This window comes from Periplaneta americana, chromosome 5 (assembly GCF_040183065.1).
Source record: "Periplaneta americana isolate PAMFEO1 chromosome 5, P.americana_PAMFEO1_priV1, whole genome shotgun sequence".
Classification (NCBI taxonomy): domain Eukaryota; kingdom Metazoa; phylum Arthropoda; class Insecta; order Blattodea; family Blattidae; genus Periplaneta; species Periplaneta americana.
Window position 1 is genome coordinate 149,188,498 of NC_091121.1, and position 14,974 is coordinate 149,203,471.

The 14,974-nt window shown below is 37.7% G+C and overlaps 1 protein-coding gene across 5 annotated transcripts in view; it reads left to right on the forward strand.

The window, feature by feature from the left end:
• Positions 1 to 14,974, forward strand: part of GEFmeso (Guanine nucleotide exchange factor in mesoderm) — a 289,315-nt gene that overhangs the window by 206,683 nt on the left and 67,658 nt on the right. For 4 of the 5 annotated variants that reach the window (XM_069826660.1, XM_069826661.1, XM_069826658.1 and 1 more), the window contains exon 2: positions 13,959 to 14,351. In XM_069826660.1, coding sequence (XP_069682761.1) covers positions 13,994 to 14,351 — 358 coding nt within the window. In that variant the 5' untranslated portion in view covers positions 13,959 to 13,993. Of the gene's footprint in view, positions 1 to 4,444; positions 4,563 to 13,958; positions 14,352 to 14,974 lie in introns of those variants that run through there. The other variant, XM_069826663.1, reaches the window with a different exon arrangement.

The following is a 14,974-nucleotide window of genomic DNA, read 5'->3' on the forward strand; positions in this document are numbered from 1 at the left end:
TCTCATACACTAGACAGCGAAGAAGAGTGAGACATGTTTAGGCAGCGAATAGACTCACATCTGATCCGTAAAGAAATTCTGGTGTATAGTGCAGAAGGAAAAGGGCAGACTGTGGTAGAACCAAATTTTTAAATCCTGAAGATACCATCTTTGGCTGAACGAATGAAAATAGGCCTAATCTGTGGTGGCGATGGTAGATTTTCGTAGTAGTTTATTTAACGGCTCTGTATCGATTAATAGGTTATTTAGCGTCGTCGAAATTGGTGATTGCGAAATAGTATTTGCCATGTCATTACCTGACATTCACGTTACAGTTAGAGAAACTTCGGGAAAAACTCAACCAGGTAAACCTACGCTCATGCGCAACTCCGGATCAACATGCAAATGTGCCTACCACCTGACCTTTTTTTTTTAAACTTGGTTATTTAACGACGCTGTATCAACTACGAGGTTATTTAGCGTCGATGGAATTGGTGATAGCGAGATGAGGATTCGTCATAGATCACTTGACATTTGCCTTACGGTTATGGAAAATCTCGGAAAAACCCAACCAGATAATCAGCGGAAAAAACCAACCATATAATTAGCCTAAGCGGGAATCGAATCCGCGCCCAAGCGCAACTCCGGGACGGCAGGCAAACGCCTTTCCACCTGAGCTACTGGTGGTAGACATCAAATATATCTTAAATTAGATTATGGAATAATTTTTTTTAATCTGCGCTAGAATGAACCGTAGAATACGCTGATAACATGATGATGCAGAGCACAAAGCCGTATAAAAACCCCATTCTATGTACAGCAGAATACGCGTTAATATCTCTATGAATTTTAAAGCGTAACTTCATACACTGTGTCGATTGCAATAAATAATGCAAGATCTGAGGGGATGACTTACTCCCAACAAGGAATGCTCGGGAGGCACGTGGACTGGAAAGTGGTTCTGAAGCGGGCGAAATGCCCGCAGAACAGCTGGCACGTTGCCTTAGGAGTCCCCGTGTCATATCCGGGCCGAACATCCCGTTCATTGTTGGCACTGCATATGGGAACCAACAGGCATCTGCTTGTTTCAGTCAACTCGCAGTTTCCACTGTAAATGAAGAGAGAAGAAATTCTTATGGTGCTCAAAGTTAATTTGGAACAGTTTCCTCACAGTAACTTAAAATAATTTTCATATTTCGTTGCATTATCTCCTCTCCTCTCCTCTCCTCTTCTCTTCTCTTCTCTTCTCTTCTCTTCTCTTCTCTTCTCTTCTCTTCTCTTCTCTTCTCTTCTCTTCTCTTCTCTTCTCTTCTCTTCTCTTCTCTTCTCTTCGCGTCATATTTTTTTCTTTATTTACTATCCTTTCATCCTTCCTTGATTCTTTTTCCCATTCTATTTCGTTTCCGGTTTGTACTTTTTCATTTTACGAAGTTTGTAATGCTGCATGTAATCGATACTGGTATCGAGGTTATCATTAAATACACGTTTTCAATATCCTACATACGAAAAAAGATGTTTTGGGCTTTCCATCTGTGCACGGCAATATCCACGAACTACTGGAAAAATGATAATGTTCAGTGCATACGAGCCCATTTTATTCGACACAGACACACATGAAGTATAATAAAAATGCCACTAAAAATTAATGGGATTCATTTTAAATCAATAGCACACATTAACGACAGACTCTGAGTCAAGTGCAACTATATTCATCATTTTTCTCATTAACAATAAATTGGCAAATTAAATTGCATAGTACGCACTATCGTGTAGCCTACTGGTAATGACGTGTCCAGACAAATTAATTACCAATTTTGATATGGAGAGTGTGAAATGGACAGACAGAATAAGAAACGAAGCTGTGTTGTAAAGAGTGGGTGAAGAAAGAATGATGCTGAAACTGATCAGGAAGAGGAAAAGGAATTGGTTAGGTCACTGGCTGAGAAAAAACTGCCTACTGAAGGATGCTCTGGAAGGAATGGTGAATGGGAGAAGAGTTCGGAGTAAAAGAAGATATCAGATCATAGACGACATTAAGATATGTGGATCATATGAGGAAACGAAGAGGAAGGCAGAAAATAGGAAAGATTGGAGAAAGCTGGGTTTGCAGTGAAAGACCTGCCCTTGAGCAGAACAATAAATGAAATGAATATTGTGACAGCGACGTGAGATTCGAACTCACGACCAGCGTCCCGCGAGAGAGCATATCGCGCGGGCTTCACGGGGAAAGGGGAAAGGAGCCTACACGCGAGGGAAGGCTGCGCGCGCAGCTGCTACTTAACGCAGTGAATGTGGAACGACCTTCTCGACTATTCCAGAAGTCCGTCGAAGTGGAGATATCGAGATAATTCTCTACACACCTGTAGAAATTTCTCGCAACTATGATTTTGCTATAAAAGAAGAAGCGCCAGCGAACTAGAGCAGAGTTTTCAGTTATTCAGTCAGTGAGAAAGCCAGAGCAAGCAAGCCAGCCGGAGTTCGACTCGAGTGTGCGTCCGCATCTGCGTCAGCATCCGAAGGCCTGAGTTCGAGTGCAGTGGACCGCAGTTGGAGGGACCTGAGTTCGAGTGCAGTGGACCGCAGTTGGAGGGACCCGAGTTCGAGTACAGTGAACTGTCTCTGAAGGTCTGTGGTTCGAGATACCGTGAACTCGAGTGACTGAGATAGAAGAACTGTGAACTGAGAACTGATAGTTCTGATTTGTAAATAGTGCTTTGTAAATATTAGTTAAGATTAACAGTTCATTGTTGTGCGTAATAATCCAAGTAAACTGTCATTGTCGTCGGTGGAGTGCTATAACGAATACTGTGTTGAGTGAAGATCCAATTGTTGACGAGAGCGTTTAAGGTGAATTGTAGAAAGGAATTATTGTTGTGACGAATAAATTACATTGTTGTTACTAATAAAATTTACAATATATATATGTATATATATGTGTGTGTGTATATATATATATATATATATATATATATATATATATATATATATATTGCTTTTGATTTCCGTTGGTCACCGTTTCATATGCATTTCCCATCCAAACGGTTCGAATTCGATTCCCGATGTGGGCGATAGGAAAGATTTATCTTTCCTTCACGGGACTGGATGTTATCTGGATTTCTGGAAGTCCACATAGAGTAGCAATATTGAAATGAAATGAAAAGCCTGAAATCCCATAAGGGCAACGGCCTCCTACAGTAGTGTAGGATGAGCTGAAAGTCTACTACACTTGGGGAGCCAGTCCAAGAGAGCTTACACTATACTTACAAACTAAACACATAAACAAACTATATAAGCTAAACACGAAAAATTATACAGACTAAACACATAAATTATACAAACTAAACACCCACAAAAAACTATACACACTGAACACATAAATTATAGTATGAACACACAACTATACACACTAAACAAACAACAAATTTTACAATTATACAGTCTTAACTCACACACAAACTAAACATACAAAACCTATACAAATTGAACACACAAATTATAGTCTTAACACAGAAGAGCTATACAATCTGCACACATAAATTACAGTCTAAACACACAAACTATCTAATCTAAACACACAAAAACCATAAAATTAAACACAAAAATTATACTAAGTTCATGAACTGTACCAACTAAACACGGACTCAAACTATCCAAACTAGCACACATAAAAAGAACTACGCCCAAACAATACAAAACTATACACAGCTTACATAGTGTTCGTAATTTCTTCCAGTCTTTTCCATGCCTGCCTGTCCCTCGCTGTTCTCGTCCACTGCGCTCCAGTCTCCCTCCGGAAAGCGTCCGACCACCTTCTCCTTGGACGTCTTCTGCTTCTTTTCCCAATGCGTGGGTCCCACATGGTCGAGGCATACGTCCATCGAGTAGCAATATTACAATGTGAAAATAATCAATTTTTTGGGCTGTGTATAAACTTACACAGGTTGCTTGATTTAATCCCTTTCAGATTCGTAGGAGCCAACAACCAATTCTCAGAGCATTAGAAAATTTATATATATATATTTTTTTTACATACATTTCAGCAGATCTGAGAAAAATTTAAGAAGAAATAGATAACTTATTTCACGCTTTGTTATGGGGGAAAACCATAGAAAGCATTTCCTTGGTCTCCCACTTAGGAGGTCATCTTGTCAGTTATTTTGCCTCTTGAGAAACGTATGGAGAATAGCAAAACGCAGAACGGGGGCTAAAGAAAGTAACTAACTTTTATAATACACTATATTGCGGAAGGAATATGTTTAGAAAGAGTCTGCATGAAATTTATCGTGAGTTCCTTCTTCCAGTTCGCGGTCTCCCCTCTCTTTCTGCTGTATTTGTTTATAGAACAGTCCTGGCAGGTCTGGACCAAATTAGCTGCTTGACAGTGCCTGGAGAGTAGGGGTAGCGGGGCGCCTTTAATTGAGAACTGCGAGTATCGCGGCCCTGCGGTTCCCATGGCAAAGTCCGACATGAAAACAGTCGCGTCCCGATGGCGCTGGTGGATGTAACACAGTACCAAAGATGATTACTCTTGACGGAAAAGTGTTTTCAAGTATAACGCCTTCATGACTTCACATCCTCTTCAGGTATTAAGTTTTGTTTTATTTATTAAACTTACAAATACCAAGCTGTAACTTTCAGGTCTGATTGAGACAGTGAGAGAAATGGAAATTTAAATATTTATTGTCTCTTTTTTTTCCTATTTCTTTAAGGGATTAGACAGGTCTACGTATTTATTTCCTCATATTTGTCCTGTGTTGTCTCAAGCTATGATCTCGCGCATGCTGACTACATAACAATGGAATTCGCCATTTGGGAGCATATAGTGCTGGTTCATAATCTTGAAGCTAGTTTGGACGAAAAACGCTAAAAGCATAAAGGATATGTTTATAATAAAATTATTGATTTTGTGTCGACAATGATTGTGGTGTACAGCAACGGTGACCAAAACTCGAGCTGCAGTGATTACATGCGACAGACAGCCTGTGAAGTAAGGAGACGCAGGAAAGATGCTTAGCATGAAAACTACGACCAGTGGTGGTTCCTGTACTAACATCTCGATCAATCCCGCGGATAAAAATCTCAAGCTTTGCTGTATCAGTAATGTTACACTGCTGCCATCAAGAGCCAGTGAATAATACACGATTTTTCTTGCTTTTTTTTAACCTTCCTCTTGAATATAAGCAGGAATTTTCTAAATTCTTCTCTCGATACTTGGTCGAGAAATTCGTAGTTTTTCAAAGTTAAAAACTTCTTATGGACAAGTTATTTAAGCTATTTTAATCGTTAATCTTTTGAGAAATTCTGTTCTATTAAAAGGCTTTAGAGCACGAGATATTTGAAACCCATTAGGTAGCTGACTTCCTTATATTTATTTATCTTATCTATCTCTTCCTGGCTATGATTTAAGACATGTCAATTCCTGGAGTTTAACAGTTCGTTGGTACATACGAGTAATATTGAATCAATTTTTGTACAATATTATTAAATGAATAACTAATCAATAGTTACCTCCATGTAAAGATTAAGAAGATTAAAATTGAAATAAAATCTAATAATTTCATCCTTCTAGGGAGAAGATCTAAAAATATCAATATTCATGCACGTACAGAAGAATTATAGAAGCACATACTTAGTGGTGAATAATAATAATAATAATAATAATAATAATAAAATTAATAATAGTAATAATAATACATTATTCACCGTGGCAATTAATGTTTCTATATACTCGTAATTGAACCGTTGAGCAAAGTAAACATATTACATATTGTCCGACAGAACAACAAAAAGTTCTCGTTCTAATTCTTTACGAAATCACCTCTTACTGCTTGTAGAGACAAAGTTCGTAGAGCGACATGATACCGCCACTGATTGCTTTCAGTACGTGAATAAAACACACAGCAATGTACAGGAAACTCTTCGTACCCGTTTGAATGTCTGTGATTACACGATGTAATCACGACACTCGCTTTGGTCACCGCTGGTGTACAGTATTCTTTCCGCAATATACAGGGTGATTCACGAGGATTTATCGTCACTTACGGAGCTTATTTCCGAAGACATTCTGAGCAAAAAATGTCATATAAACATTTGTTCTAATCTCATTATTTTTCAGAGTAACATTAATTTGAAGTTCTTAGTAAAATATCTTTTTCTTTAGTTTTAAGGGTAAAAAAAATATTACAAATAGAGAATGAACTACTCAGAAGTGTCATTTCTTTAATTGGCTAGTGTTCTGAAGCTAAAAATGTGTTGTTAATTGCTTTGTAGAAATTTTGTTTTTGAATTTTTAACTAAAAATTATGTCATTCTTACGCACTTATCACAAAAATTGTTACAAATCATACGACTTTAGGAACTTGATTCTTTACAGTTTAATTATGCATCCTAATGTACAGTCTTAAAGAATTTACAAGAGTGGCGTGATTTATAACAATTGTTGTGATAAATGCGTAAGAAAATGTAATTTTGTAGTTAAAAATGGAAAGAAAAAATCTGTACGAAGTAACTATGGAATTCACAACACATTTCTAACTTCAGAATATTAGCTAATTAAAGAAATGATACTCCTGAATAGTTCATTCTTTATCTGTAATATTCTTTTACCCTTAAAACTCAAGAATAATGGTATTTTACAAACAACTTCAAATTAGTGTAATTTTGAAAATATGGAGATTATGGGAAATGTTTATATGACTTTTTTGTTCAGAATATTTTCGAAAATAAGCTCCGTAAGGGACGGTAAATCCTCGTGAATCACCCTGTATACATTGTAAAGCCAATAATTCGTTGATCACGGCTACTATGAACGTGAATAACAGTAGTTGTGGCACCTCATACACTTTGGCCTATAGGCCTACGTACAGTATATCGTATGCACTTACGCCTTCAAAGTGATCTCGCATCTACGCTGCACTTCTTCCAGCGTTTGGTACAATAAGTTTTTAACTAATAGCTTACGTAGCTCAGGCTGTAGGTGTGTTTGCTTGTTGATCCGGAGCTACTCTTAGACAGATTACCTGGTTCGAGTTCTGAGTTTTTCCACAATATGTAAGGTAAATATCATATACAGAGTGTTTTGAATATTTAGAGAGGAGGTAGTATGCATCAAAACAAGAAATAAACATCCAATAAACATGGGTCCTAAAATAAATATCTTCTAAAAAATGAGCAAATATTTACCATTACTGTAAGAGCAGCGTATCTTCCATTGTGAGTTCTTTGGCAAGAAACAAATGAGGAAACAGAATGTAACCGTACATTGTAATATACTGGTTAGAATTTTCACAAGGAAAGGGTAAAATAGATACAAATAATTTCTAATGTCAATTTACTGTAGGTATTTTTAGGTGCAATACGACACCAATTTCGATAATATATTTCTATAAATCGTGTATATACGAATTTACTGTCATGTATTACATGAAATCACATTTGTTTTTTCCTAAAATCCGAGGTCTACTTATGACAGAAAATAATCCACACATTGAGAATAAATTCATCAGTGGCAGCCAGCGCACATTTTTGTAAAACTTAAAAGGTTTTATTGCCGGTCAATGTTGTAAAACCATGAAGCAGAAAGCCGGGCACTAGAGGTAGAAAGTGGCTTATGAAGTGGTATTTTATGACCTCTTAACATCATATTTACGTATCTCAAAAAATGTTGAATACGTCGTCTGTAATCATAAAACCTATTGAATTTAATAATACCTACTTTCTCTAAATTGGTGATTTATTGACGATGATTAGGTTTTTACGAAGTGATCCACTTTTTTTGTCGGTCAGTGTAGCATGTTATCATAGTCTGGAATTGATAAATCTGTTGGTCTTTATTCGTTTCGCATCGTACGTCGTAAGTAGTGATAGTGTGAGAAATGTTTACTGTATTGTTATCACATACTATTTTTCACCTGACAGAAAATCTTCTCAGATGGTATAGGTATTTCCATGTTATGCTCGATATTAATTCTAGGGTATTCAGTAAAAAGGGTGTAAGGCCCGTAATACACTTGAAGAGTTTTCGCTAGCTAGAAATGTGTTGCGAGAAAGGGGCGAAGAGCCTTCCTCCGCACACTTGACGAGTTCTCGCTATCACAGATCACAGCTCGCTATGATCATCTATGCACTGCCTTCATGCAGAGAGCATTTTTCTGATTATAGTAATGACTCGTTGGGAGAAATATTATAGGTTATGTATTTACGTATATTGCCGTACTTAAATATACTGGGTGTTCAGTTCAAAATGTGTCGTGGCTCCCTGTATGCCGTCATGTGGCTAGCCGATGAGCCTAGAGAATTCAATCTTCCTACACTTCCGCAGAGGTGTATAACCTGTGAGGCAGAGAAGTTGCCTAGCAAATACGGTGTTCATTCTGAAGAGTACGTACCGATACGTACAGTAACGCCGGTAGTGGCAGGAATGTGAACTGTTTGGAAATACGTACTGTCGGGATATGGGGAGAGGGTTAAGACGATTACTTAAGTATTTGTTGACATTAACTTCGACGGTCAACATGGACACGGAACATTTGATTTGTGTTGTGGAATGTTACCGTACGCAACCGATGATAACAAATACCCTGCGTACGACTTGCCGGCGCAAAACACAGTTCGAAAGAGGTTATGGTAGCACACAGACCGTACAGACCGCCATCTGTTGCTACGACGTTCAAGTTATACCGTACACGTTCTCAAGTTCAGATTGAAGAACGCCTTAAATAATAGGCAACTTCTCTGACATATAAGCTGAAACTCGCTTCAAATCGGTGACCCAACAACAGTGACGTCATGACACACTTTGAAATGAACACCCAGTATAACCTGTAAGTATAACTTATTGTCGTATTTTACAAATTACGTGCGAACGCTATGTTGAATCTGAGTATTCAGATGATGAAGGAATGGAGTTACATGAACATATTTTGTAATGAAAAGAAAAAGTAGGCCTAAAATTAAAGCCAGAAATATCTGAAAATCACATTGTATCTTACGAAAATAAGGGAGAGTTTTGGACACTGGTTTTGATTTGAATGATGATACGTTTAGGTGTTATTTCAGGTTGAATGGATCACAGTTTTTTGCCATTCATGATATGATAGAGGATTCTTTGCTATGTTCTGATTAAAATTATGTAAACTATTAAGACATATAGATACATTATTTCAAATGTTTAATTAATACTATTAAATCTCATCAAAATAAAATATAGTCCTATTTATTTTCAGATAATCTGATATTTGTCTCCAGATTTCTTCTTTAAGTTTCGTGTTTTTATAGTTTTCATCCCGTGTATCATATAAAAAGGCCTACTGGTGACATCGTACAAGTTCGATAAGTTTCTGACTGCAATTATCAGCCATCTTTCCTCATTTTGAAATAAAAACAATACAATTCATCGCCACCTGTGATATCTTTTTCTACATTCAATCGTCATAAAGAGTATAAATGTCAAACTTCTTTGATAAAATGTGTCAAGAAAATTCGCTGAGCTACCGATTCCAGCGAGAAACTCGCGCGAGGTTTTTGCCTCGAACGAGAATCTTTCCAGTGTGTGGACGTCCATTTGAATTCATGTTATCAATCTTTGAATTTTTTCGCAACAATTTCTCGCTAGCGAAAACTCTTCAAGTGTGTTACGGGCCTAAGTCATAAATTGCAAGTTTTCAGTAGAGCAAAAGCAAAGTTTGAAATGAGGACCATTATCATTATGATGGGCTGGAAATCTGACGTTGTACATAATTATGTAAGAGGATAAACATCCTGAGGAAGTATAGTAAATTTGTTTGTATTCACATGGCGGTCATAACTGAAAATTGCCAATTTCCGACTTGCGCCTATTTTCGTGCACCATATATTTTATATGGAGAGTGTTGTCCCTTTGGGCAGCTGACCTCTGGACATGGGGTATATTTCAGTTTTGGGTGGGAAATTTTGTGTTGTTTTTTTTTTCCTTATGTGCACACCCTGAGTCTGTTGGCAATCCTGTTGGAGGGAATCTGTTGAAGCCATACACGTTGTCTATGTTTTTGCAAGAATAAGGAATTGCGATTAAAAAGTAAATATTTTTACAAATATTTGAATTTTATTTCTAACTTGTATTTAAAATTTAAAAAGCGGTTATGGTATAAGTAATATACTTTCATATCTGTATTTTCAGTCTAGCTGACAGGATGTTTTGAAACATAACCTGATTTCTGTTCATTGACTTACTTTTTTCAGCAGGCAACATGTTGTACCTCTGGACAAGCATAATGGTGTAACTGTGGACATGTTCAAAGGTACAACATAGTGTTTTCTGATTAGATTTTATTATTCTGGCTTAATGTTGTCTACACATCGTTGTTACTTTGAAAATTCACATAATAATATCACATATTACTGTCCTATGCTCTGTTATAGTACCACGGAGCAAAACATGTGTGAAAAGAAAACAAATCAACTTGGGGTCCTTGAAAGAAGCAATTCGTGCTGAAAACAGCTGCTAGACTTCACTATGGATTAACTAAGAAAGATTGTAGGGTACTTGCTTTTCAATATGCTGAAGTTAATAAAGTAAATTTTACAGAACAGTGGAAAATTATATTTATAACTTCACTTTCTCATAGTATATAAAACTAAGTTGTCATCGAAGGCTGGACTTATTCTTGTGATGATTACTATTCTCTCACGGATACGTACGATTCATTTCTTGATTTATATTGTTCCAGCATTTGTTATTCTTGCGTCATATGCCACACAGCTATATATCATTGTGTAGCAGTCAAATCTTTTTTTCTTTTTTCTGTTCCTGAGTTTTGGTTGTAACTTCAGCTTGTTATTTATTCTGTAAGCATATTCTTTAGTTTTATTTCTTTCGTGCCAGACCCTCTAAAGCGGCGCTGTGCTGCTGCAACCAACTACGCAAAACGTTTGCGAATGTTGCCTTACTTGGAAGTATGGATGCGTCCATGCGTGTTTTATTATAAAAAGTTGTAGTGTGGAGTTTTATCAAAGTGCAATTTAAAGTAGTTTTTCAGTAACGTGAATAATCCCTCAGCAGTCTATCTTAAATAAAATTCCTATTAAATGCATACCACTTGTGTGCAGTTGCTCAAGTCTTGGTGGGAGTCCGCCTGTATGTAGGCAACAAGTACCACACGACTGTCCACAAGTAGCTTGTAATATACAAGGGCTCTTGTTTACTGCACATGCGAAATGCGTTGTATCTGGAACTAGTAAAATTAGGCGGGCCGGTTTTTTTTTTTCTGGAACTGGCCGAATCTTGATGGGATCAGTCGTGTCTCCTGAAGTGAGAGAAATATGAGTTCACCACCTCTTTGTTCACATTAGGAACAGTTTTACGTGATGTGATGTGAAGAGCACAAAACATACATACATAATACATACATACATACATACATACATACATACATACATACATACATACATACATACATACATACATACATAATATTGTATTTACCTTAATTCATGCGTCTTGTGATTACTGTTCTCCAACCAGGAGATCAACCGTGAAAGGAATGTGTTTATTATTATTGTGTCATCTATTGGAGCGAAGTAGATAGATAATATTACCATTATAACGTGAGTTTAAAAACCATGCGCTCTCCTGCATATGTTATTTCCTCTATGGAGAGATTAAAAGACCAGGAGATTAACAGTGATCTAATTTTGTAACTAGGGTAGTATCAATATGTATGTATCAATGTTATTGTTTGTGCTCTGAGACCTAGCCAATACAGATACGAGTACCCACGTGTGTGACGTTATGACATCAACTTCATTCACAGCATTACCCCGCACCGTTTCATTCCGCAAAGACTTTCTCGTGGTTGGAGTACAATACATGTCACTTTAATTATTAGTAGCATATTATTACAGATCCGTGAGTGACGTAGCATTAGGCCATGTTTGTAATTTGCTACGTAGCTTGTCTGGAGGAATGATTACACGTTGGCTGCGATCTTATCTGGAAGCTTGCTTGACCGTGCGCTATGAAGCTGTGATGAACATACTCCCGGCACAGATCCCGTCCGGTGTTGTTTAGATTAGTGTTCCGCGGTCACCTGCTTTCGTCTATCGCGAGTTCAGGGGATCCCGCGGCTTCACAGTTGGCCGGGAGCCAGGAAACGCGACTGGAGCACGTGGTGCACTTGTAGACCCATCTGCCGACTTTGCACTTGTGTTCTGTTTCTCCGAGACTACTTTTTCCGAAATGAACATTAAGGAAGAAATCATTTTCAAAATGTGTAACTCCTGGAAGACTTTTTATCGTTCTTGCAGTGATATTTGTGTCGAAGTGTCTGTGAATATGTAATCTAATTTTTGGTCCCGATAATTACGAAAATATTTAGCCAGAATTTTTCAAACTAGCTGTTTAAGAAGTGAAGTGATAAACTTTGTTGAACACATGGCAGTTCACAGGGGTATTTACTGTAGTGGATGGAATTTATTGGTGAGTTAATTAAATACGTATTGTTTTAACGTCGGTGGGATTGGTGATAACGAAATGATATTTGGCGAGACGAGCCATAGATTACCTGACATTCACCTTATGGTTGGGTAAAACCTCGGAAAAAACCCAGCCAGGTAATCCGCCCAAGCGGCGATCGAACCCGAAAAGTGCTTTGTATTCGGTGCTTTATACTAATATTTGTATTCTCATTATTTAATTACAATATAGGAAAAATAATCATTAATAATACAATACATAAACTGCATTAAATTTGTAAATAATTAATTAATATTGAAAATATATCATGTAGCCTATCTGTAGGAGTACTTACTGTATTTCATTTGAATTAGAGAGCTGTTAGTATGGGTCTATGATTGTAAGCTCTTTATTTGATCTTATTCCCTAATTATTTTCTTTTTCCCACATTGCTGCAAATATTGAAGGGGTACTTTCCTTTCCAAAATATTAATTTATGACTTGTTTTTGTTAATGTCCAGGCCTCGGAATTGTATGTGTCAAAAGGGCTAATTTTACATACATACACACATACATACATACATACACATACAAACATAGGCCTACATACATACATACACATACATGCACACATACATACATACATACATACATAAATACATACATAATTACATACGTACATGAATACACACATACATACACACATGCACACATACATACATACATACATACATACATACATACATACATACATACATACATACATACATACATACATAGATACACATGCATGCATACATACATACATACATACATACATACATACATACATACATACTGTACGTGCATGCATACATACGTACACATAGATGTATTTTGTCGAACAAAATGGCACCTGTTACCGGCATTAATCTGGCTTGTATTTCCACACGCACGGTATTATCTTCATTAATTTCATTGTTGAACCTAAATATTTAAATGTTTCAACCTTTTTAAACTTGTACTCCTGAGCATTTAATTGAGCAATATTAGTGTTTTGTGAATCGTCATTAGATCTATTAGTGTTGTTATTTTGTATGTTTGTATTTGTATACCCGGCATATAATTTAAGTAATACACAAATCTGCTTAAGGTCCAAAATTACTTTCAAACAGCTCCTTAAGGTGGCCTGTTGCAGCTCGCATTATGAAAGCATTGGGAACTTGACTCCATTCCTCATAGATCAAGATTAAAATTACAATGAAGGATGGATAGAACAAAGAAAAATTCTCTCCGGAACTGGGACCGGAACTCGGGCTTTCAGCTCTACGTGCTGACGCTTTATCTACAAAGCTACACCGGATTCCAGTTCCGATGCCGGATCGAATCCCCTCAGTTTAAGTTCTTCCTCTCAGTTTTCTCTTTGGTGGCCTATCCTCATAGATTATGTGACAGTGGCACAATGTCCAACGCACTATGTACAAAGGTGCACTCATTACGAGTGACTAAGTGTACTTCGGTACATCATAATAATAATATTAAGGTTACACTGATTTACTTTTCTGTGCAGGCACGTCGACGGATCTGGTTCCGACGCTGCTCGGGATGTACGACGCTCTGATAGGGCGGTCGTCGCAAGCGGCTGAGCGCTCCATGGAGGAGGCGAGGGTCACCGTCGTGACGTCAGGGGTGACCCGTCCCCTCTCCATCAGCTCCATCGCCTCCTCGTCCTCATCCTCCTCCGGTACCAGCAGCTGCTCTGGTGGCGGAGGTCGTCGTCTGGGTGTCGCCCCCAAGTCTTCTGCATACCTGGCGTCTATAGAGTCCTTGGAAGACGACAGCGACGATCCGGAGAGTGGGGTCGTTGGAGGTGGTAGCGGAGGCGGCAAGCAGCGACTGCATCTCCAGAAGCCCATCAGCAGCCGTGCTGAAAGGTTGAAGGGCGGAAGTGGCGGATCTCAAGGTAGGTTTCTACGTCTTGCACGTCTTACTTTCACGTCATCGCCATCATCATTAGTATCGTCATTTATCAAGAATTACATCGATACCTATTCCTGCTTCTATATCTCTTCTTCGAACGTCCAGGATCTTTTCTTCCTTTAGGTTGCTAACTCAAGACGTCTTCTGGAAATTTTTTATTTTTCATTCTTCGTCAGTAAGTCTATTTATACAGAACGATCCAAAAGTCGCGCACATCTTAATAATACGTTCACATATATTTATAAAGAAGAATTTATTACGTTTACTTACATCACTTTTCACATGAGTTACATCATTTTTCACAACATATGCTGAAAATGGCAGCCCCGTTCAGTAATGCATGTACGAACTATTTTTACCATGTTTGCGGCCACTTTTTTGAGCACACGTACAATGATGTTGTTAATGTCTGTTGTTATGTTCTTCTATAGTTCCTTCAGAGTGTGCGGCCTGTTTTTGTATACCCTTCCTTTAAGATAACCACACAGGAAGAAATCTGAGGACGTCAAGTCGGGGGAACGTGAGGGCCATAATCCTTGAAAAATGATATTCTCACCAAAAAACTCGCGCAAAAACTGCATGGTTTCATTAGCTGTGTGACATGTG